The sequence below is a fragment of the Tachyglossus aculeatus genome, chromosome 9 (genome assembly GCF_015852505.1).
Source record: "Tachyglossus aculeatus isolate mTacAcu1 chromosome 9, mTacAcu1.pri, whole genome shotgun sequence".
In the NCBI taxonomy this organism is placed as follows: domain Eukaryota; kingdom Metazoa; phylum Chordata; class Mammalia; order Monotremata; family Tachyglossidae; genus Tachyglossus; species Tachyglossus aculeatus.
The window spans coordinates 65,360,972-65,385,438 of NC_052074.1; the positions used below are offsets into that span (position 1 = coordinate 65,360,972).

At 43.1% G+C, this 24,467-nt stretch overlaps 1 protein-coding gene across 1 annotated transcript in view; it reads left to right on the forward strand.

Annotated features, from left to right (window-relative positions):
• CALCRL (calcitonin receptor like receptor) overlaps positions 1 to 24,467 on the forward strand; it is a 154,689-nt gene that overhangs the window by 123,648 nt on the left and 6,574 nt on the right. The window contains exons 9-14 of the mRNA XM_038751530.1: positions 5,562 to 5,688; positions 11,339 to 11,492; positions 15,027 to 15,087; positions 15,172 to 15,238; positions 15,873 to 16,091; positions 16,580 to 16,621. Of these exons, the coding sequence (XP_038607458.1) occupies positions 5,562 to 5,688; positions 11,339 to 11,492; positions 15,027 to 15,087; positions 15,172 to 15,238; positions 15,873 to 16,091; positions 16,580 to 16,621 (670 nt within the window). The remainder of the gene's footprint in view (positions 1 to 5,561; positions 5,689 to 11,338; positions 11,493 to 15,026; positions 15,088 to 15,171; positions 15,239 to 15,872; positions 16,092 to 16,579; positions 16,622 to 24,467) is intronic.

The window sequence follows — 24,467 nt, forward strand, 5'->3', positions numbered from 1 at the left end:
GAACTGAAAGTTGTCACTAAATTCTGATACCTAGGCAGCATGATGCTCAGTGATGCGGACATAGGACAGAGAAGATCACATTAGAGTTAGCGTGTCTTTTGGGAGACTGAAAGTGTATGATGCCAACAAGATACGCGATTCAGAGGATAGAAGGAGAACCAGGAAAGGACAGTGTCAGTAAAGCCAAGGTTGGATAATGTTTCCAGTAGAAGGGCTGTGGTTGACAGAGTGACCTAAGCACTTTAAGCACTTGATACCCTCCCTCATCCCCCAAGAATTTATATGCGTATCCATTTGTTTTAGTGTCTTTCTCCTCCTCTAGACTGTAAACTCCCTGTGGGGAGGAAGCATGTTTATCAACTCTATTATACTCTCCCAAGTGGAAGAATAGCAAGGATAAGTAAGAGAGAGAGCTGATTGAGTCCTAATCGGTGAGGAGTTTCCGCTTGATGCAGAGATGAATGGGCAACTTTTGGCAAATTTTGAGGGACGGGGAGATGTGAGCGGAACAATTTCTTGTAAAAATCATCCGGGCAGCAGGGTAGAGTAGGGACTGGAGAGGGGAGAGGCTAGAGATCAGCGAGGAGGTCAGCCAGGATGTGACAAGTGTCTGGACCAGTGTGATGGCCATTTGAATGGAGATTAGTCAATCGATCAATCAATTGATTGTATTTATTGAGTGCTTACCATGTACAGAGCACTGTACTAAGCACTTGGGAGAGTAAAATAGAATTGGTAGACATTTTCCCTGCCCACAAGGAATTTACACTCTAGAGATTAAGGGGAGAATCCTGGATTTATTAATAATAATAATAATAATAGCATTCATTTAGCACTTACTATGTGCAAAGCACTGTACTAAGCACAGGGAAGGTTACAAGGTGATCAGGTTGTCCCATGGTGGGGCTCACAGTCTTAATCCCCATTTTACAGATGTGGTAACTGAGGCCCAGAGAAATGAAGTGACTTGCCCAAAGTCACACAGCTGACAATTGGTGGAATCGGGATAATAATAATGGTGGCTTTTGTTAAGCACTGTACTGGAAACTAGACCATCAGGTTAGACACAGATTATGTCCCCCATGGGGATTACGGTCTCAGTAGGAAGGAAAGCTGGTAGTTAATCCACACAATGCAGATGAGGAAACTGAGGCCCAGACAAGCGAAGAGACTTGGCCAAGGTCACATAGCAGGCCAGTGGTGAGGCCATACTCAAAAATCACCTTCTCTAACTCTCAGGCCCATGCTCTTTCCACTCTACCACCCTACTTTTCAGCTTCCCTCTGCTATTCCAGCATCAGCCATCTTGTAGGTCAACAACTTTTGTCAACATTTTGTCAACATTTTGTCAGCGACTTAGAATACTGAGTTAGATGAGCTGTGGAAGCAGAGCCCGTGAGGCTTTCAGGGATTGAGTCCCCAGGGTGGGATCCATAAACCAAGACGCTGGACCAGTCTGATCATTCTGATGAGGTTTATCCAGGTATCCTTACTTGCCTCATTTTCCTGCTCTGCACTGAGAATCAGGAGATAATAATAATAATAATAATAATAATGCTGGCATTTGTTAAGCACTTACTATGTTCAAAGCACTGTTCTAAGCGCTGGGGGGGGGGATACAAGCTGATCAGGTTGTCCCACGCAGGGCTCAAAGTCTTAATCCCCATTTTACAGGTGAGGTAACTGAAGCTCAGAGAAGTTAAGTGACTTGCCCAAGGTCACACAGCAGACATGTGGCAGAGCCGGGATTTGAACCCACGACTTCTGACTCCAAAGCCCGGGCTCTTTCCACTGAGCCACGCTGCTTCCTGCATGAGTTGTGAGTTCAAATCCAAGCTCCGTCACTTGGGTGTTCTGGAAGCTTAGGCCAATCACTTAAGTTCTCTTAGAGAAGCAGCGTGGCTCAGTGGAAAGTGCCCGGGCTTGGGAGTCAGAGGTCGTGGGTTCTAATCCTGGCTCCACCACTTACTGGCTGTGTGACTTTGGGCAAGTCACTTAACTTCTCTGTGCCTCAGTTACCTCATCTAGAAAATGGGGATTAAGATTATGAGCCCCATGTGGGACAACCTGATCACCTTGTATCCCCCCCCAGTGCTTAGAACAGTGCTTTATACCTAGTAAGCACTTAACGAATGCCATTATTATTCTCTGTGCCTCAGTTTCCTCACCTGTAAAATGGAACTATCCTTCCCTTTTAGACTGTGAGTCCCATGTGGGACAGGGACTTTGTCCAATTCATTCATTCAGTCGTATTTATTGAGCGCTTACTGTGTGCAGAGCACTGTACTAAGCGCTTGGGAAGTACAAGTTGGTAACATATAGAAACGGTCCCTACCCAACAGTGGGCTCACGGTCGAGAAGCCCTTCCAATCTATCTTGTATTTACCAGTGTTTGAAAAATAATGAGTGCTTAACAAATACCACAGTTATTATAACCTTCCTGAATGGTACAAATCAATCAATCAATCAACTGTATTTATTGAGCACTTACTGCAGGCAGGGCACTGTATTAAGTGGCTTGGGAGAGTACATTCATCCAATCGTATTTATTGAGCGCTGTGTGCCGAGCACCGTACTAAGTGCTTGGGAAGTACAATTAGAACAATATAACAGACACATCCCCGTCTATAATGAACTTACAGTCCAGAGGGGGTTTATCAGCTACTTGAGAATAATCCAGCGAATCCAGCAGAAAGGTCACCTGTGAGCATCCCTCTTTTCTCAATTTAACAGAACTTTTCTGCTCCTGGAAGAATGCTGTCTCAGACATTCGATACCTTCCTTAATTAGGTACAAGTTTGAGTTTCTCTAAAACTAAGCCCAGTATCATTCCCTTAGTGGATGAGCCCATTGGAGTGGTGGAACCATGGCTAGAATTCTTCTACCCCAAATTAAGCTTGAACAGTGTCCTGGCTGGAACCTTTCCCATATCTGTCCTTTCTCTTTAATATGAAAAATTAGATCAGTGCCTAGACACATTATGCCCATGGTCTACTCTTCCTCCTTCTGGGAAATATTAAATGGCCCCGGCATTTGCAGGGATGAGATTTTCCATGGAGACCCCTACCCAGTAATAGAGAACTCAGGCAAGCAAATAATGCACAAAAGCAGCCCATACCTCTATTGAAAGCAGTCACAGATTTTGAAACTGCATACCTGCGGTATATGATTGATTTTTTCTAGACTGTGAGCCCATTGTTGGGTAGGGACCGTCTCTATATGTTGCCAACTTGTACTTCCCAAGCACTTAGTACAGCGCTCAGCACACAGTAAGCGCTCAATAAATACGATTGAATGAATGAATGATTATTGTTCCGATCGTTCTCCTCTCTAGACTGTAAACCAGGGTGGGCAGGATACATGTCTGTTAATTCTGTGATATTGTACTCTCCCAAATGCTTAGTACAGTGCTCTGCACACAGTGTGTTCAATAAATATGATCGATTGATGGTTTAATTCTGTAAGTGTTAGGGTGTATCAGTTACCAAATAATTCCATGCAAATAAGTGAAGGAACAGAATCATACCTTGCTTTCCATTTGGGTTTGATTAACGTAAAAAAGGTGAAGCTTATGGCTGTATTTTCGTGTGAGAATTCATGCCTATGGCCTAACTTCAGCAAGCATGCTAAGATGAAAGCTTGGAAATCCGCTCTACTCTCCAGTGCCAGGGGGACGTAGGAGGGTGAAAGGGGGAAGACAGAGTGGAGATAAATCGTCTTGAGAAAAAGGGATAGAGCAAATATGATTTTTCCATAATGAGATATCCAAATACTGTCAACTCCGTTGTGATGTCCTCTCCCAAGCACTTAGTACAGTCCTGGGCATGTGGTAGTGCTCAATAAATGTCACTGATTGATTGATATTAAATTAAATGCAGTTAAAGCCTTTTTCGTGGTGATACAATAATGAAACAGCAAAATGTAACGTTTTAATGAAAATATAACCTGATGACTAAAGATTGTGTAGTTGTCCTACTCAAAGACACCACTGAGGATGAAATTCCCATTTTGGTGCTTGCCTATTTCCGCTTCTGCAAAATGCAGATTGAATTTCCAATTTCCCCCCCTACTCTGACAGTGAACCTCATGTGGGCCAGGGACTATGTCCATCCTGATAAGCATTTATCTACATCAGCTCTTAGAACCGTGCTCGATACATAGTAAGCACTTGACAAATACACTAAAATAATTAGAAAGACATTTTCTTAAAACGTCTTTCTTTCCCCTAATGATTTCATTTCTGATCCACTGCCCAAAGGAGGCCCGGACAGCAGACAGACCTAGAGTCCGGAAGCCTGCATGACTCATTTGTGCATTTGGTTAGTTGTGATAGCCCTCCTGCCTTCACTCCTTTGAGATGTTAAAGATCCTTTAAAAAAAGCATTTCAGAGGGAAAAAGAGGATCCTGCATTGGTCTTTTCTGCTCTGGATTAGTATCTGGGACTTCATAAACATAGTTCAGTATTGTCTGTGAGACAAGGCGTTCCCTGGAGTTCCTAAGTAGGGAGGGGAATGGTGTTCTCAACTCTGGTGGGAGAGGTAGGAAAAGGAGGAGGAAGAGGAGTTTGAGGAGAAAGATGAGTAGTTCAGTTTTAACAGTAATAGTTGTATTTACTAAGTGCTTAATTGTGCCAAGCTCTGAGCTGTGCTCTGGGGCAGATGGAAGATAATTTGTTCAGACATGGCTCGCATTCTTAGTACAGTGCTCTGCACACAGTAAGCGCTCAATAAATACGATTGATTGATTGATTGATTCTAAGTAGGAGGGAGAATAGGTTATTTAATCCCCACTTTTACAGTTGAGGAAACAGAAGTGAAAATAAATTAAATGGCTTGCCCAAGGTCTCACAGCTTGCAAGTGGCAGAGCTGGGATTAGCACCCAGCAATGGAAGAGGTCAAAGAAGATTGGAAGAGAGTAGAACCCATTAGATTTGGCTATGGTGAGGTCATCAGAGACCTTGGGGAATGAATGCGGTCTCATGAAATGAGCAGGAAAACATGATATACTCACCCCAGAGAAAAAGCTTATGCTGTTGTAATATTTTTGGGGGCGCAAAACCTCTTTGCCATGAAATTTCTCCATCAGTTGTAATTATTGAATGCTTATTGTGTGCAGAAGATTGAACTCAACACTTGGGAAAGTACAATGAAACAGAGTTGGTAGATACATTCACTGCCCACAGGGAGCTGATAGCCTGCTGCAAAGACTCATAATCACACTTCAACTCATTTAGCTAATGTGGGATGTTATTCTTTGGTTTATTTTAAGAAAGATGTGACAACAAGCAAATGATGTTTAATGTAATAGTATCTAGACCACCAAAATATTTCATATTTCTTTTTTCAGAGGTTCTGGAACAGATCCCATTTTAATAGCATGCAAAAGTGGGGGAAAATGTACCCCACGATTCAGCTGTTCACAACATGGCCCGGTTTTCAAGGAACAGAACCTTACTATAACATGAGGTCCATCTGTACTTAGAGTGGTATTTATAAAGCCAATAATTCAATCAATGAAAGCGTCCATGTTGTCAGTATAGTTTGCTTTTGTCTCTCTTAGGAGCCTAAGATGCCAGAGGATTACCCTACACAAAAACCTGTTTTTCTCATTTGTGTGCAACTCCATTGTAACCATCATTTGGCTGACTGCAGTGGCCAATAATCAGGCGCTTGTGGCTACCAACCCTGTAAGTAGAAGACACCCTATCTGGTGAAAACACATTGATATGGTCAAAACTGCCATTTAGGAAGGGCTGCTTTGAGTAAAATTACCAATCATCAAATATCCAAGTCTTGTTTTGTGGGCAGTCTTCTCTTTTCAGTCAACAGCAGCCCCAGCCTTGAATGAAGAAGGAAGAGGAAATGATTTGATAACTTCAAATTGTATTTAGTGAGGTTGATCATGTCAGACTAGGGAAAGATGGCTCAGTGGAAAGAGCACAGGCTTTGGAGTCAGAGGTCATGGGTTCAAATCCCAGCTCTGCCAATTGTCAGCTGTGTGACTTTGGGCAAGGCACTTAACTTCTCTGTGCCTCAGTTACCTCATCTGTATAATGGGGATTAAGACTGTGAGCCCCCTATGGGACAACCAGATAACCTTGTAACCTCCCCAGTGCTTAGAACAGTGCTTTGCACGTAGTAAGCATTTAATAAATGCCATCGTTATTATTATTCTTAATTTCCCCCCTAATGAAGAACATGGATTTGGGTTAATGTCCCAAATGAGCCCACTAGCTTTCCCCCTGAAATCAAGCTGTAGGAGAAGTTGGCCACCTTTCTCCTCATTTGCCACACTTTCAGATAGCTAAGAGAGCATTGTTTCATTCACACCAGGCAACTAGTTTTGTTTCCTGATTATCTAAAAATTGCCTTTTAATGGCCTAAATCCCCCAAGTCCTCCCCCGGCCTCTGGCCCCACCTAGCCATACTCACAGCGTTCCCAGATGATCCGAGATCAGGGATCTATCCAAGGAGCTGGGAACAGGACAAACCAGGTACTGTTGGAAGCAGGCAAGGATAAACCAATCAATCATTCGTATTTATTGAGTGCTTACTGTGTGCAGAGCACTGCCCTAAGCACTTGGGAGAGTACAACAGAATGGAGCTGGTAGACTCATCCCCTGCCCACAGCAAGTTTATAGTCTAGAGGTAGGATGGGGTTTGGAGGGTGGTGGGTAAGATTGGGAGTTTAGAGGTAGGATGGGGTTTGGAGGGTAGTGGATAAGATTGGGAGTATAAACCCAAAGTCATGCGCCTTGCCCAGTTCTCCCCCAGAAACCAGTTTGAGGGCTGGCCTTTGGGAAAGTTACAGCTGCAACCCTTTACTGGTGTGATTTAGGGAACTTGTGTCTGTGGGAGGGACTGGGTGGGGGGAGGTGGCAGGTGAAGATGGAGAAGCACAGACATTTAATACACAGCAAGACAAAGAGGGGGAAAGGCCAGTCAGAACCAAATTACTCCACTACAGGTTTCAGCGAGCCCACTAACCTCTTTCGGTTTACAATCAGTTCCTGAGCTATAAAAAGTTCTGCCCACGTGTATTCACACGCTGCAAATGCCAGAATTTTTAGAGAATGTAATAATGTGCCTTCATAGAAGGCCGGCAGAGAGAGAAGCAGATAATCCCTCTCCTGATTATAAAAAGCTCTTCCCACCTTGATGGTTTCCATTCCCAGGTGACTCTGGGAAATATAGGATTTGGCTTTAAAATTTCCAGGTAAGTTTCCTTCTTCCCATTAAAAACTGTGAAAGAAGCTCACCCTTCAATAGGGACCTGGACATTGTCTCAACCAGTGGGGCTCTTTCTGGATATAATGATAATAATAATAATAATGGCATTTGTTAAGCACTTAATATGTGCGGAGCACTGTTCTAAGCGCTGGGGTGGATACAAAGTGATCAGGTTGTCCCACGTGGGGCTCACAGTCTTAATCCCCATTTTACAGATGAGGGAACTGAGCCTCAGAGAAGTCAAGTGACTTGCCCAAGGTCACATAGCAGACATGTGGTGGAGCCGGAACTAGAACCCATGACCTCTGACTCCCAAGCCCGGGCTCTTTCCACTGAGTCATGCTGATCCTCTTAAGCCTTTTGGATAGTAATAATAATAATAATAGTATTTGTTAAGTACTTACTATGTACCAAGCACTGTTATAAACGCTGGGGTAGATACAAGATAATCAGGTTGTCCCACATGGGGCTCACAGTCTTAATCGCCATTCTATAGGTGAGATAACTGAGGCCCAAAGAAGTGAAGTGACTTGCCCGAAGTCACACAGCTGACAAGTGGCGGAGCCAGGATTAGAACCCATGACCTCTGACTTCCAAGCCCGGGCTCTTTCCCCTAAGCCATGCTGCTTCTCAATAGTAGTAGTAGCAGTAATAATAATATCTATGTAAACTCTTCCTGAGTATAAAAGAAATTGGTATTTGTTAAGCACTTACTATGTGCCAAGCACTGTTCTAAGTGCTGGGGAGGATACAAGGTGATCAGGTTATCCCACATGGGGCTCACAGTCTTCGTCCCCATTTTACAGATGAGATAACTGAGGCACAGAGAAGTTAAGTGACTTGCCCAAGGTCACACAACTGACAAGCAATGGAGCAGGGATTAGAACCCACGACTTCTGACTCCCAAGCCTGGGCTCTTTCCACTAAGCTGTGTGCTGGGAAAAAAGTACCCGGTTTTGGGTGGTGGCACCAAACCCCTCAGTCTCAGAGGGAATAGTATGAGCGGTGGCAGTTATTTTGTTGCTCTTCCTGCCACATTGGCTACCACCGCCATGATAATGATGATGATGGCATTTATTAAGCACTTACTATGTGCCAAGCACTGTTCTAAGCACTGGGGAGGTTACAAGGTGATCAGGTGGTCCCACGGGGGGCTTACAGTCTTCATCCCCATTTTCCAGATGAGGGAACTGAGGCCCAGAGAAGTGAAGCGACTTGCCCAAAGTCACACAGCTGACACGTGGTGGAGCCGGGATTTGAACCCATGACCTCTGACTCCCAAGCCCAGGCTCTTTCCACTGAGCCACAGTCTGCCATTGCAACTGCACTGGAAGCTGTTCATGGGCCAGAAGGGATAGTTGGGGACCACAAAGCAGCCGTGGTTGCCGTAATAATAATAATAATAATAATAATGATGGCATTTATTAAGCGCTTACTATGTACAAAGCACTGTTCTAAGTGCTGGGGAGGTTACAAGGTGATCAGGTGGTCCCACGGGGGGCTCACAGTCTTCATCCCCATTTTCCAGATGAGGGACCTGAGGCCCAGAGAAGTGAAGCGACTTGCCCAAAGTCACACAGCTGACACATGGCGGAGCTGGAATTTGAACCCATGACCTCTGACTCCCAAGCTTGGGCTTTTTCCACTGAGCCACAATCTGCCATTGCAACCACACTGGAAGCTATTCATGGCCCAGAAGGGTTAGTTGGGGGCCACAAAGCAGCCGTGGTTGCCGTTATAATAATAATAATAATGATGGCATTCATTCATTCAATCATATTTATTGAGCGCTTACTGTGTGCAGAGCACTGTTCTAAGCGCTTGGGAAGTACAAGTTGGCAACGTATAGAGACAGTCCCTACCCAACAGTGGGCTCACAGTCTGTAAGCCCCCCATGGGACAACCCGATCACCTTGTAACCTCCCCAGCGCTTAGAACAGTGCTTTGCACATAGTAAGCGCTTAATAAATGCCATCATTATTATTATTATTATTATTAGAAGACAGCAGGCTCAGGGGACGACTTTAGGTTCCAGTCGTCGACGGTTACTAGTTTTACTGATCGACTGACTGATGTTTCAAGCACAACAGTGGAAAAAGGACATGATTTAAAACATCAAATTCAGGTGGGGCCGTAGTAGAAAGAACACGGGGCTGAGAATCAGTCGACCTGGGTTCTACTTCTGACTCTGCCACTGGCTGCATGCTGTGTGACCTTGGACGAGTCACTTAACTTCTCTGGGCCTCAGTTTCCTCATTTGTAAAATACTCATTTTTTATAGTATTGAAGTACTTTACTACATTCATTCATTCAATCGTATTTATTGAGTGCAGTACAGTTTGGCAACAGATAAAGACAATCCCTACCCAGCAATGGGAAGGACGTGGGCCAAGGGTCGACGGCGGGATAGGCGAGAACGAGTCACAGTGAGGAGGTTAGCGGCAGAGGAGCGGAGGGTGCGGGCTGGGCTTTAGAAGCAGAGAAGGGAGATGAGGTAGGAGAGGGGCGAGGTGATGGAGAGCTCTGAAGCCAATATTGAGGCATTTTTGCTTGATTTGTAGGTTAACAGACAAACCACTGGATATTTTTTAATCAATCAGGTGTATTGAGCGCTTACTGTGTGCAGAGCACTGTACTAAGTGCTTGGGAAGAGGGGGAAGAGGGGAGTGACATGTCCAGAGAAAGATATCTTTCTGTAGAAAGATAATCCGGGCAGCAGAGTGAAGTATAGACTGAAGCGGGGCGAAACAGGAGGTTTGGGAGATCAGAAAGGTTACAGATGCATTATTCATTCATTCATTCAGTCAGTCATATTTATTGAGCGCTTACTGTGTGCAGATCACTGGACTAAGCGCTTGGGAAGTCCAAGTCGGCAACATATAGAGACGGTCCCTACCCAACAGTGGGCTCACAGTCTAGAAGGGGGAGACAGAGAACGAAACAAAACATATTTTATTATTTATATTTTATTATTACACGTCAGGCACTGTACTAAGTGCTGCGGTAAATGCAAGCTAATCACAGTTTGTGTCCCACTTGGGGCTCACAGTCTTAATCCCAATTTTACAGATGAGACCATTCTCCCTCCCTCTTAGGCGAGCTCTGGAGATCTTTGTGGGACTCTGTTTTATTCGAATCAGGTCAGCCACAGTCCCACATGTGTTTATACTTAGCACAGTCCTTGGGATGTAGTAAGTGCTTAGTGAATGCAATCATTATTTAAAAAGAGAAATCACAATTGTTCAAATAACTTTGATTTTGGTGTTGGGGGAGTGATGGTTATGAGAATTAACATTTCAGTTTTTTCAATCAGTCAATCCATGGTATGCCCTCCTCCTTAGGCTGTGAGCCCCATGTGGGACCCATTTATCTTGTATATACCCAAAAGCAGCGTGGCTCAGTGGAAAGAGCCCGGGCTTGGGAGTGAGAGGTCATGGGTTCTAATCTCGGCTCCGCCACATGTCTGCTGTGTGACCTTGGGCAAGTCACTTAACTTCTCTGAGGCTCAGTTCCCTCATCTGTAAAATGGGGATTAAGACTGCAAGCCCCACGTGGGACAACCTGATCACCTTGTATCCCCCCCCCAGCGCTTAGAACAGTGCTTTGCACATAGTAAGCACTTAGCAAATGCCATCATTATTATTATTACTACCCCAGCATTTAGCACAGTGCTTGGCACAGAGTAAGCACTTATCAAATACCACAGTTATTGAGCACTTACTCTGTGCCAAGCACTCTACTAAGCTCCTGGGAGAGTGCAATGCAATACAGTTGGTGTATGTTCTCTGCCCGCAAGGAGCTTACAGTCCATAAGATGCCAGGCTACTGAGCCCCTGTTGGGTAGGAATTGTCTCTACCTGTTGCCGAATTTTGCTTTCGAAGCGCTTAGTACAGTGCTGTGCACACAGTAAGCGCTCAATAAATACGATTGAATGAATGAAAAACCTTTTGCTCTTGGGATGTTTTGCAAATAACCAAGTGCTCGAGTTACTATTAAGCCTAACAATATGTTATAGCAATCAATTTATCCAAGGTACTTACTGAGCACTGACCTGTATGCAGAGCACTGTAATGTATTAATGATGAATTCATTTATCTTTTTCCCAGGTTAGTTGTAAAATTTCCCAGTTTATTCACCTGTACCTGATGGGATGCAATTACTTCTGGATGCTTTGTGAAGGCATTTACCTGCACACACTCATTGTGGTGGCTGTATTTGCAGAGAAGCAACATTTGATGTGGTATTATCTCCTTGGCTGGGGTAGGTGACAGCGTACACACTTTCATTTGAAATATTTCCATTTCACTATTTAAGATATGATCACCGTGATTATGATTCTTTCTGTGACGTTCATCGAATGGTTAATTTTGTTCATAGATGGAAATCAGACTTTAGAACTAGAGTCTTACTACAAGGCTTACAGTGCTCTGCACACAGTAAGCACTCAATAAATACGATTGAATGAATGAATGTCTTTATGGCTTTATAGCATTAAACAGTAAATCAAAGCACTATTTTTTCTGTTCAAAGTTCTGTACTTATCTCTTTTTGAAGAGTTTATGGACTTGTGAAACAGGATATCACTGCTCCCTTGTAGGAGAGAAAGACCTGAAAGAGTTAAAGGCCTTGCAAATGGGAGGGAGACTGTGCTTTCTTTCTTTCTTTGAAGATGTTTATTCAGCTCTGCATGTTTGTTTTCAGAGAGATCTTCCCATTCTTAGGGTGGGGATGAGGGGGTCAAGAAGTGAATTGGAGAGGGCAAGCCTTTGTTTTTCCAGAAGTTCCATTTGACCTGTATTGTTCACAGAGCAAACAGAAACACTCCGTTGATGTATTTTAAAATTACAATTAGAGAACAGTATCCAAAGCAGAAAATGAATCCCAAGAGAATTAAATTACTTTGGGTAATTAGGCTCAAGAAAGCAAATAACAGAAATTATTACCAGCATAAAATATTTGCTAACTTAATCATTTTTGTGTTCAGCATACATTAGTAATTTTTTCAAGAAATGCACGTTTACGCAAATCTGTATAGTTTCTTTCTCGAGTAGGAAGAAAAAGTAATATTGTTTCAGTTTATTCAAATACTCCAGGAACACACGGCTTAAGTAATACTTCTATTGTAGTGCATTTAAAACAAGGACAATAGAGAGTTACAAGAAACAATACACTTTGCATAATTTAGTTAAATTTAAACCTTTACAGCCAAGTTGTTGGGGCACAGGCAAATAAATGTCCCAGTAAAAGTTCTTGCCTGGAAGCTATTTCCTGAACCCCATCTTGGAATCAATCAGTGGTATTTATAAAGCTCTCACAGTGTGCTAAGCTCCTGGGAGTGTACAATATGAAGGGGTTGGTAGACATAATAATAATAATTATGGCATTTGTTAAGCACTTACTATGTACAAAGCACTGTTCTAAGCGCTGGGGAGGATACAAGGTGATCAAATTTGGAAAGAACACGGGCTTTGGAGTCAGAGATGATGGGTTCAAATCCCAGCTCCGCCACTTGTCAGCTGTGTGACTTTGGACAAGTCACTTCACTTCTCCGTGCCCCAGTTCCCTCATCCGTAAAATGGGGATGAAGACTGTGAGCCCCACGTGGGACAATCTGATCACCTTGTAACCTCTCCAGCGCTTAGAACAGTGCTATGCACATAGTAAGTACTTAATAAATGCCATCATTATTATTATTGTCCCACGGGGACAGAGCCGGGATTTGAATCCGTGACCTCTGACTCCCAAGCGCTGCATGTTTCTGCCATTTCTCTGCTTTCTGACCTTGGGCAAGTCATTCAACTTCTCTGGGCCTCAGAGCCTCTGTGCCTCATCTGTAAAATGGGGATTAAGACTGTGAACCCCATGTGGGATATAGACTGTGTCCACCCTGATTATTTTACACCTACTCCAGAACTTAGTACAGTGCCTGGCACATAGTAAGCACTTAGGCAATACTATTAAAAACACAAAATGAAACAAAACAGAAGCTTGCAGTCTAGAGAGGGAGGCAGATTATGAATAAATACATTCAATCGTATTCATTGAATGTGATTGAATAGAATAGTATTTATTGAATAGAGAAGCAGCGTGGCTCAGTGGAAAGAGCCCGGGCTTGGTAGTCAGAAGTCGTGGGTTCTAATCCCAGCTCTGTCAATTGTCAGCTGTGTGACTTTGGGCAAGTCACTTCACTTCTCTGTGCCTCAGTTACCTCATCTGGAAAATGGGGATTAAGACGGTGAGCCCCACGTGGGACAACCTGAAAACCTTGTATCCTCCCCAGTGCTTAGAACAGTGCTTGGCACATAGTAAGTGCTTAACAAATGCTATTTATATATTTATATATAGAGAGAGAGCGCTTACTGTGTGCAGAGCACTGTACTAAGTGCTTGGGAAGTACAAGTCAGCAACACATAGAGACAGTCCCTACCCAACAATCGGCTCACAGTCTAGAAGAGGGAGACAAAACAAAACATGTAGATGAATAAATGGATTATGGATATGTAAATAAGGGCTGTGTGATATTGTGGTGAATATCAAGTGCTTCAAAAGGGTACAAATAATAATAATAATAATGTTGGCATTTATTAAGCGCTTACTATGTGCAAAGCCCTGTTTTAAGCGCTGGGGAGGTTACAAGGTGATCAGGTTGTCCCACCGGTGGGGGGGTCACAGATCCAAGTGCAAAGACGATGCAGAAGGGAAAGAGAATCTGGGAAAAGAAGGATTTATTAGAGAAGGGCTCTTTAGGGGGGATGTGACCTCAGTAAGGCTTTTAAGGTGGACAGACTGGAAGGTGGTGTTTATTGAGCATATATTGAGTGTGCAGAACACTGTATTAAGCACTTGGGAGAGTACAGTATAGTAGAATAAGTAGCCAATCCCTGTCCACAAGCAGAAACTCAAAAGTCCTGGGCCAGGATGTGGGTAAGAGACCCTTCTCCCCAACAGTCTTAGGGTCAGGACCCTCACTAGGGGAGGAAGTTTGGGGTGATAGTACAGTGCTCTGCACACAGTAAGTGCTCAATAAATACAATTAAATGAATGAATGAGGTTCCCTCCAGCAATATGATACTGAGAGGAGGAATAGAATTGCTCCCGAGTGAGAGCTCTGTATCACTGAGCAGTCCTTTGATACAGGACCTCAATCAGGTAAAACAAATACAAAGGAAATAACGGCAGTGTGAATTCTTAGCTAGAAAATAAGTTAAAATTCCATCGACTATACGGATTATTTATTCAACTAATAAGACTAGTAAATTATAAGATTCTCAAATCTTGCTTTTTCTCTTTGGTCTTGGAGAAAAAAAATTCCTTGGGTATATTATACAATTACAACCCGACATTGTGTTTTGAGTAGTTTCCACAGTGGAAAGAGCATGGGCTTTGGAGTCAGAGATCATGGGTTCAAATTCCAGCTCCGCCACTTGTCAGCTGTGTGACTTGGGTCAAGTCACTTAACTTCTCTGTGTTACCTCATCTGTAAAATGGTGATTAAGACTGTGAGCCCCGGGTGGGGCAACCTGATTACCTTGTATCTCCCCCGGTGCTTAGAACAGCGCTCTGCACATAGTAAGCGCTTAACAAATACCAAAATTATTATTATTATTATTGAATTATCAATTGTTGGCTTCTTATTGCTTTTTCTAGCCTGCTTTTCTGTAACTGGGGCTCATTTAAATTAACTTCAACTTCGTAGAGAGGGTTATTTTGTTTTCTATTTATAGATTCATCTTTAAGAAATTACGGTTGAAGTACAAGTCACGTGTTTGTTTTATATTTCTTTGATCATTCTAGGGTTCCCTCTGATTCCTGCCTGTATACATGCTGTTGCTAGGAGTTTATATTACAATGACAAGTAAGGCACTATATTCTTGGTGATTCCTAATATTGCCCAATAAGCCTCAGTCCTTATCTGCTGATGACTTATTTTTTCTTCCAGCTGCTGGATCAGTTCTGAAACCCATCTCCTCTACATTATCCACGGACCGATTTGTGCTGCTTTGTTGGTATGTTACGCTTTGTTCTTTGTAATCTGACCTATATTTCTACTTCATTTTCTGCCTTTTTCTAGTCCCGTTTAGAACTTTCTTGGTCACTGGCAAATTAATTAGGTAAATTTTAAAGATGGGAAGGTGGGGGTTGGCCCTGTGTGACAGGGAGGGAAGGCTGTGATTTGATTTCAAGAGTCACGAGAGTCCAAGAAGGCTAAGCAGCACTTTTCTACGTGGCCCAACTCACAAAGAGCAGGCCGAGGGCAAGCCAGAGAGTTCTTCGGGCTGCTTGTAGTTCAACACGAGGATGTAATTCATCATTTCGTTAAAAAGGAAATAAGCGAAAACAATGAAGATAAAGTTGAAAACTAAAGTTGAGGGTAGGCTTGAAATCGATCAAAATACTTGTCTTTAAAAAACCATAAATCCAGCCATAGTCAGGGGTAATTACATCTCTTACTATAGGCGGGTGAAGGCCTGTTGAGTCTTCCAACTCCTTGTGTACACTGAAGCCACAAATATCACATCGTCTGTGATTTGCGGTCTGTGAATTGTATTTTCCTTCATCTGTGAATGTTCTTCTTTACCTTTAGCATGGAATTATTCGAATAGGCTCCAATCACTTCATAAAACTGATCAATTTTTGCAGGTGAACCTCTTTTTCCTGTTAAATATTGTCCGTGTTCTCATCACCAAACTAAAAGTTACTCACCAGGCGGAATCCAATCTATATATGAAAGCGGTGAGAGCCACTCTTATTTTAGTGCCACTCCTTGGCATCGAATTTGTGCTGATTCCTTGGAGGCCAGAGGGCAAGATTGCTGAAGAAATCTATGACTACATAATGCACATTCTGATGCATTATCAGGTAAATAGCCTTCCGGCTTATTGTCTTTATCATGCTAAAGGGCCTCAGGGGGGGAAAAAAAAAATCTGAGGATAAGGTCCAGTGGGAGGTTTTTTCGATTCCTTTCCACACTTGAGAAGACATTAAATAATGGAGAACAAGATGCAGATAATTAATATTTCAAATCTATAGCTGCATGTGGGCAACTTTAAGTAGAGCTCATGAATTTTCTCACAGACTCTCATGCCTTAAGAATATTTGATCTGAGTGAAAAGCACTGAGATGGGAAGTATGTTTTTCACATATTTCTGCTCCATTTCAACATAATAATAAAAGTGTAAATAATACTACTGCTTCTAAATCAGTGTTACAGCTGTCTTTCATATTTTACCATGATTCTCCACTTTTCATTTTATTTTGTAGAGTTGTTCGCCTTTCCGGTAATTGAGTTTAGATTTATATTTATCAAAATGAAAAAATTGAATTAATGATACCAGTTTATTTTACAGGGTCTTTTGGTCTCTACAATCTTCTGCTTTTTTAATGGAGAGGTACAGTATCTGATTTTCAGCATTTATTCTGTTCATTCTTAGAGTAAAAGGGAATAAAATCACCCCCTAACCCTTAATGTAGCTGCAATCTCCACCATGGCGTGCATGCGTAACAAATTGAGAACTAATGATTGGTTGAATGGAATGAATGACTTTCATGTTAACCTGGACACTTTTTAAAGAACAGGAAGTTCTTTCCCCAAAAGCAATGTATTTCCCAACCTTAGAGAAAATAGTTACCAGTAACTAGTGTGACAAATATCCTGAAAGTATAATTATTTAGGAGATACACATAAATAATATCAGATATATCTCCCCTGCACATGCCCATATTTTTTAAACTCCAAAATATGAAGATTCTGCATTTAGATAGTAATTTCTGCCAAGTCTTTGTTTTTCATAAAATAAGGTGTTATGGAAGAACGCTATGTAGAATATAAGGACATAAATATTTTCTTTTAACGTTGCTGTTGCCCCAACATTAAGTAGTTTGTCACTTAGATAGTGAATGACACAGAAACATTCTGCTGTTTGTAGTGGAGATAAATCAGAGTAATCTTACTCAACATAGAAGAAGTTCCTGTTCCCAAACCAGTTGTGGAGGCAACATATCTTCAACACCCCATCTTTAGTTCTTTATCTTTAACAATTTTGTAAACTTTAATCTCATCCCTCCGTATGCTTCATCGTCCCAGACTGAATATTAAATATCAGTATCAAAATACAGAGACCATGGCAGTAAGTGAAGAAAATATTAGAGATGCTGGATACAATGTACCATATGTGTTCAAGACAGAATTATCTTTTTTAAAAAATGGTATTTGTTAGGCAATCAGCATGTGTTAGGCACTGTATTAAGCGCTGTGAAATACCTGGGTCATTCATTCATTCCATCGTATTTACTGAGCGCTTACTGTGTGCAGAGCACAGTACTAAGTGCTTAGGGTCTTACTAAGGGTCCTAATCCAAACTCTGACACTTGCCTGCCATGTGGCCTGCGGCAAGTCCCTTGACTTCTCTGGGCCTCAGTTTCCTCATCTGTAAAATAATAATCATAATAATGGCATTTATTAAGCACTTACCATGTGCAAAGCACTGTTCTAAGCGCTGGGGAGGTTACAAGGTGATGTCCCACGGGGGGCTAACAGTCTTAATCCCCATTTTCCAGATGAGGTAACTGAGGCACAGAGAAGTTAAGTGACTTGCCCAAAGTCACATAGCTGACAGTTACCTTCAGGGCTCTGATTCTCTTTACACTCCTTCTTCCAAATCATTCAGTTTCTGACTGACCAAAGAATTGCCCCCTAATTATTCTTAGCTTAAATTGACTCTTCATTAGGAAAATTTGCCTTTTATTTCACAGATGGTTTGGATGGAGGATTGATGGAGGTAATAGAAAACAACCCCAGAGCAGATATTTTCCTGGCAGGCTTACAACCTTTAAAGCCAGAATGAATGCCACCTTCATATTTTGGCTGGCTTAGATGATTAAAGTTTATATTTTCAGTCAAGTGCCCTCTTAGGTCTGGATCTTTATATCTTACCACTCACACTCTCAAGGAGTTCACCTACTCACGTGACTTTAGCTATCCCTAATATTAGTAATAATAACAATAATAATAATAATGTTGGTATTTGTTAAGCCCTTACTGTGTGCCGAGCACTGTTCTAAGCGCTGGGGTAGATACAGGGTGATCAGGTTGTGCCACGTGGGGCTCACAGTCTCAATCCCCGTTTTACAGCTGAGGTCACTGAGGCACAGAGAAGTTGAATGACTTACCCAAAGCCACACAGCTGACAAGTGGCGGAGGCGGGATTAGAACCCACGACCTCCGACTCCTAAACCTGGGCTCTTTCCACCAAGCCACACATAATAATAATTAGCCAAGCACTGTACTAAGCCCTTGTACTTAAGTAGGTACAAGATAATTAGAAGCAGGATAGAGCATGCATGGGCCTGGAACTCAGAAGGACCTGTGTTCTAATCCTGCTCCACCACTTGTACCTCAGTTTCCTCACCTGTAAAATGGAGATTAATATTGTGAGCCCTGTGTGGGAAAGGAATTCCGTCCAACCTAATTAACGTGTTTCTACCCAGTGCTTAGTACAGTGCCCGGAACATAGTACGTGCTTAACAAATACCATAAAGAACCAAAAGCAAAACAAAAAAATAATCAGGTTCCACATGGGGGTCACAGACTGAGTAGGAGGGAAAACAAGCATGAAATCCCCATTTTGTGGATGAGGAAGCTGAGGCAGAAAAGTTAAGTGACTTGCCCAAGGTCACACAGCAGACAAGTGGTGGAGAGGGGATTAGAGCCTCTGTGCAAATAATCCCAAAGTTGCATTTACAACTTTAACCTCCGCCCTGGTCTCTGATCCCACTGCCTTTGGGAATTGTCTGCCATCACCACCTCTAAAACCATTACAACCAGGTACAAACTCCCCTCACTTCCCAACTGAATTTCTGTAGCAATCTTCTTACTGGTCTCTCAATCTCTAGTCCCTCCCCTTTAAGGCTGATTTACAGTTGGCTGCAAGCATTATCTTCAAAAGCTTATTGGAGCTAATCATTCCCCTCTCCAAAACTCTGCATTGGCTTCTCCTGTACAGGAAAAGTGCCTCACCACTGGCTTCAAAGCAATGCTCTCCCTTTTTCCGAGAGCTTCTCTTCTGCTGCTTTTCAGCTCATCCTCTTTGCTTTCCCCATTTTATGCATCACTCTCTCTCTCTCTCTCTCTCTCTCTCTGTCTCTCTCTCTCTCTCTCTCTCAATCTTCCCACCCCCACACCTCTGACCCAATGTCCCCCCACCCTTCATTTTTGCCTAACCACATCCAGGCTTGGCTTCAGACACTGGCCCCCGCTCCCTCTCTCCCTTGCCAAATAATGGAATGGGGCTGCAAGGAAACCCACCTGAACTCCCAAATCTCAAATGTTTCTCTGTGTGGATTCTGACCCTCCTCACTTTGCTCCAGAGCCATTGCGTTTCCCTCCAGATTCCTGTTCATCCCGGGCCTGCTTTCGACTATCAAGGTTTCTACTACCACCCCTTACCCCACTGAGCGTTGTGGATCAAAGCAATGACCTTATTCATTCAGTCGTATTTACTGAGCGCTTACTGTGTGCTTACTTAGCACTGTACTAAGCTCATTGTTGGTCTGAAGCGGATCTACCCCATATCCTGCCTCTCTTTCAGAGCCCTCCTAAAATGCCAGACCTGACTTAGCCTGCCTTCCCATTTGGTATCATAAACTTTTATAATAATGGCATTTATTAAGCGCCTAGTATGCGTCAAGCACTGTCCTAATCAGGTTGGACACAGTCTCTGACCTACATGGGGCTCACAGTCTAGGGAGGAAGGCGAATAGTTATTGAATCTCGATTTTCCCGATGGGGAATAGGAGGCACAGAGAAGTTCAGTGACTTGCCCAAGGTCACACAGCTAGCAGTTGGCAGAGCTAGGATTAGAACCCAGGTCCTCGACTCCCAGTCCACAACTGTATCCACTAAGTCACCCCTTGTCCTGCTTATGCTGTTCTGTCCCATCAGCCACTGAGTATGTTGTATAATAATAATAATAATAATAGTATTTGTTCTAGACTGTGAGCCCATTGTTGGGAAGGGACCGTCTCTTTATGTTGCTGATTTGTACTTCCCAAGTGCTTAGTACAGTGCTCTGCACACAGTAAGCATTCAATAAATACAACTGAATGAATGTTAGGCGCTTACTATGTTACAAGCACTGTTCTAAGCATGGGGGTCGATACAAGTTAATCAGGTGGTCCCAAGTGGGGCTCACATTCCTAGTCCCCATTTTGCAGATGAGGTAACTGAGGCACAGAGAAGTTAAGTCACACAGCAGCTGAGTGGTGGAGTCAAGATTAGAACCCACGTCCTCTGGCTCCCAAGCCTGTGCTCTTTCCACTAAGCCATGCTGCGTCTCATATGGGTACTTATTCACTAGTATTTATTGACTATTGTAGAAAACCTTTGTTTGTCTGTATCTTTAATCTGTCAATAAAGGGTATTTATTGAGTTCTTACTATGTGCAGAGCACTGAACTAAGCACCTGGAAGGGTACAAAATGATAGAGTTGGTAGACACAATCCCTGCCCATAAAGAACTTATAGTCTAACAAGAAACATACGGTCTTAAGTTGTAAACTTTTAGAGAAAAGGGATTGTGTCTTTTGTTTCCATTCTGTTTCTAGACTGTAAACCCGTTGTGGGCAGGGATTGTCTCCCTCTATTGCTGAATTGTACTTTCCAAGCACTTAGTACAGTGTTCTGCACACAGTAAGTGCTCAATAAATACAATTGAAAGAATGAATGTTGGAAACACTGAAGGGGTTCAGTCAGGGGATATTTCAATCGATGGTATTTATTGAGTGCTTACCACGTGCAGAGGTCTGCGCTAAACACATGGGAGAGTACAGTACAATAGCATTGGAAAACACAATCCCAATCCTCTAGGATAAAGAGGCCGGAGTTGATGGGAAACTAACGCACTCCACGCAGCCCTCTTTTAATGCCCAACTCCGGGTCACAGGCCCATGTGAGGGAATGTAGGTGACAAACCATCACCATTCTTATAAAAACAACTGACCGTAGGACATATTTTTCCCCTTTTGCCCATTGGCCTGGCCTAAATGCAGAGAGGAGAACACCAAACAGGTGTGGCTTTCTGCCTCTCTGGTGATAATGTCCCAGCTCACATCCACCCAACCCTCGGTTTACCCCTAAACATTCATAGAGCCAGAAACCTACATTCTACCTCTAAGCTTTGTCCCTACAACCTGGTCTGTTACCTGACATTAATATCAAATGCATTAAAATCCAAGAAGAAGGGTCTCTTCCATTCCAACTGCAATGTTTTGCTTGATCCTTTCCCCGTATAAATAAGACAAAGTTCCCTTATGGATTTCATCAATAAGTGCTCTTTAGAAAGCACAGAGTCTTCACCGAACAGGTGTTCGTCGTATTGTATTCAAGGAAGTAGAGATTCAACATCCAACACTATGAATAACACAATCTTCCAAGCAGGTCAGCATTTTTATTAAGTTTATTTTTAACTTGACTAAGTAAATGCTCAGCACTCTGTTCAGGAAATTGGCTTTTGATTGCCTTTAGATGGCTCAGTCTCAAGAGCGGGGTTGTGAGTGTTATCGGAGTAGGGATTCCAAGAATAAATCATGGCACATTTCCGATTTCCAGAATTGTACTTGAGATTTGAGTCTCTTGGGGGGGGGGGGGATATATATTTAAAGTTTATATAAGCGGCACTTCCTGCTAATCTTGGTTTCCTTTCTCAAGATGAATTTCTCCCTTCACGCACAGTCGTGTCTCTTGCTCTTGAGGTCTCAGATATTCAGTTCTGGGACCACAAACTTCACCCAGCCCTCTTGTAATGCCCATCTCTGGGTCCCTGGGACCATGTGAGGGAATGCAGATGACAGTGCAAACCATCCCCAGAGAAGCAGCGTGGCTCGTGGAAAGAGCCTGGGCTTTGGAGTCAGAGGTCATGGGTTCAAATTCCGGTTCCTCCACTTATCAGCTGTGTGACTTTGGGCAAGTCACTCAACTGCTCTGTGCCTCAGTTACCTCATCTGTAAAATGGGGATTAAGACTGTGAGCCCCACGTGGGACAACCTGATCACCTTGTAACCTCCCCAGTGCTTAGAACAGTGCTTTGCACATAGTAAACGCTTAATAAATGCCATCATTTTTATTATTATTGCAAAAACAACTGACCATAGGGCATATTTTTCCCCTTCCGCCCATTGGCCCGGCCTAAGTGCAGACAAGAGAACACCAAACAGGTGTGGCTATCTGACACTTTGGTGACAGTGTCCCAGCTCACATCCACCCACGCCTCTGTTTACCCTTAAACATTCACTTCTTCACTCTCAAGGACACAATGACCCGCATTCAATTTGACATTTAATCACCGGAACCATAGATTAAGCAGTGATTGCTGATGACCACCCTTAAACTTCTCTGGTCACCTGAGTCCCCTCCCTCTAATCAGCTCATTCCTGTCCTTCCTTCCCAGCACTTCCCCTTAATCCCCCTTCATCCTACCCCTCCTTACCTCTTGTGCTGTCCCTTCCTTGACAGCTTCAGGGCTGGGGAACCTGGGCTCCCTCATCGGAATGCTTCCCTTCCTCCTGGTGGTGTTCCTTGTCACCTTCACTGAACCTGGTTCTCCCCTGCTACTCTCTCTAAAGGGGGCTTCATCTTCTCCCACTCCCCAAGATTCACTGGGAATGGGGGAGGACAGAGCGTCCTTCCCACTCCCCAGTGCTGCGTTTCTACCATTTCTCCTCCCCGCCCATCACTATCTTTTCCTTGAGGCCCCTATCGTCTGCGTATTTATCTATCGTATTTATTCATTCAATCATTCAATCGTATTTATTGAGCGCTTACTGTGTGCAGAGCACTGTACTAAGTGCTTGGGAAGTACAAGTTGGCAACATATAGAGATGGTCCCTACCCAACAGTGGGCTCACGGTCTAGAAGGGGGAGACAGAGAACAAAACAAAACATATTAACAGAATAAAATAAATAGAATAAATATGTATAAGCAAATAAATAGAAATAAATAAATAGAAATAAATAAATAAATACATATTTCTACATTTATTGAGTGCTCACTATGTGCAGAGCACTGTACTAAGCGCTTGGGAAGTATTATCACCCCCCAGGCCTCACCTCCAACTCTCTGTACCATTTTGATCCCTTTTGTACATTCCCCCCCCGCCCCCCATTCCTGCATTGATCCTTGGGGACATCCACATCCATGCGGATGTTCCCCGACAACCCTTCCACTTCCCTCTTTCTATCACTTCTCAGCTGCACTGACCACCTGTACCACCCCACCTCACCCACTCACCAATCCTCTAACTCAACATCTCTAGTCATTGTATAATCTCTTCCCTCACCAACTCTGAAATCGCTTTCTCAAATCAAAACCTCCTCAACTACTTCTCTCCCACACACCCTCCCAACAAATCTGTCCTGTCCCCCCTGTGTCCCCCACACAGAACTCTTTTGACCCGTACCACTTTTTTAAAAATCAAAACTTGCTACCCAACTCTTTGGTTTGCTTCTCTGGGCCTCAGTTACCTCATCTATTCATTCATTCAATCGTATTTATTCAGCGCTTATTGTGTGCAGAGCACTGTACTAAGTGCTTGGGAAATACAAGTCAGCAACGTATAGAGACCAACAACGGGCTCACAGTCTATAAAATGGGGATCGAGACTGTGAGCCCTAAATGGGACAAGGACTGTGTCCACCCCTGTTTGCTTGTATCCACCCCAGCACTTAGTACAGTGCCTGGCACATAGCAAGGACTTAACAGATACCACTATTATTATTATTATTGTGCTCCATTTAGCCTCCATATGCAAACTACCTTCCCTATGCAACCAAACTGACACTCTCAATAGCACCCTCTCTACTGAACTCAATTCATAATAATAATAATAATAATAATAATAGCATTTATTAAGCGCTTATTATGTGCAAAGGACTGTTCTAATTCATTCGCTCCCCTATCTCTTACCATTACAGTCTGCAGCCTTTGCTCCTCTGCATCAGCTGCAGAGCATTGCTGGCAGAAATCCAGATATCAGGGCGATCTTGTCCATCTCAAATTTATACTTGCCTTCTTTAACTCTGTACTCTCCTCCGTCCGGCAACATCATTTCTACATCCTTATTGACTTCCAAGCTCACGCACAGTATTTCAGATGTATAACTCCCTCCTCAAGCCCTCTGTCTCCCCCATCCTTATTGCATGCCCCTAATGATCATTCCACATACTTTATTGAAACCATCAGGA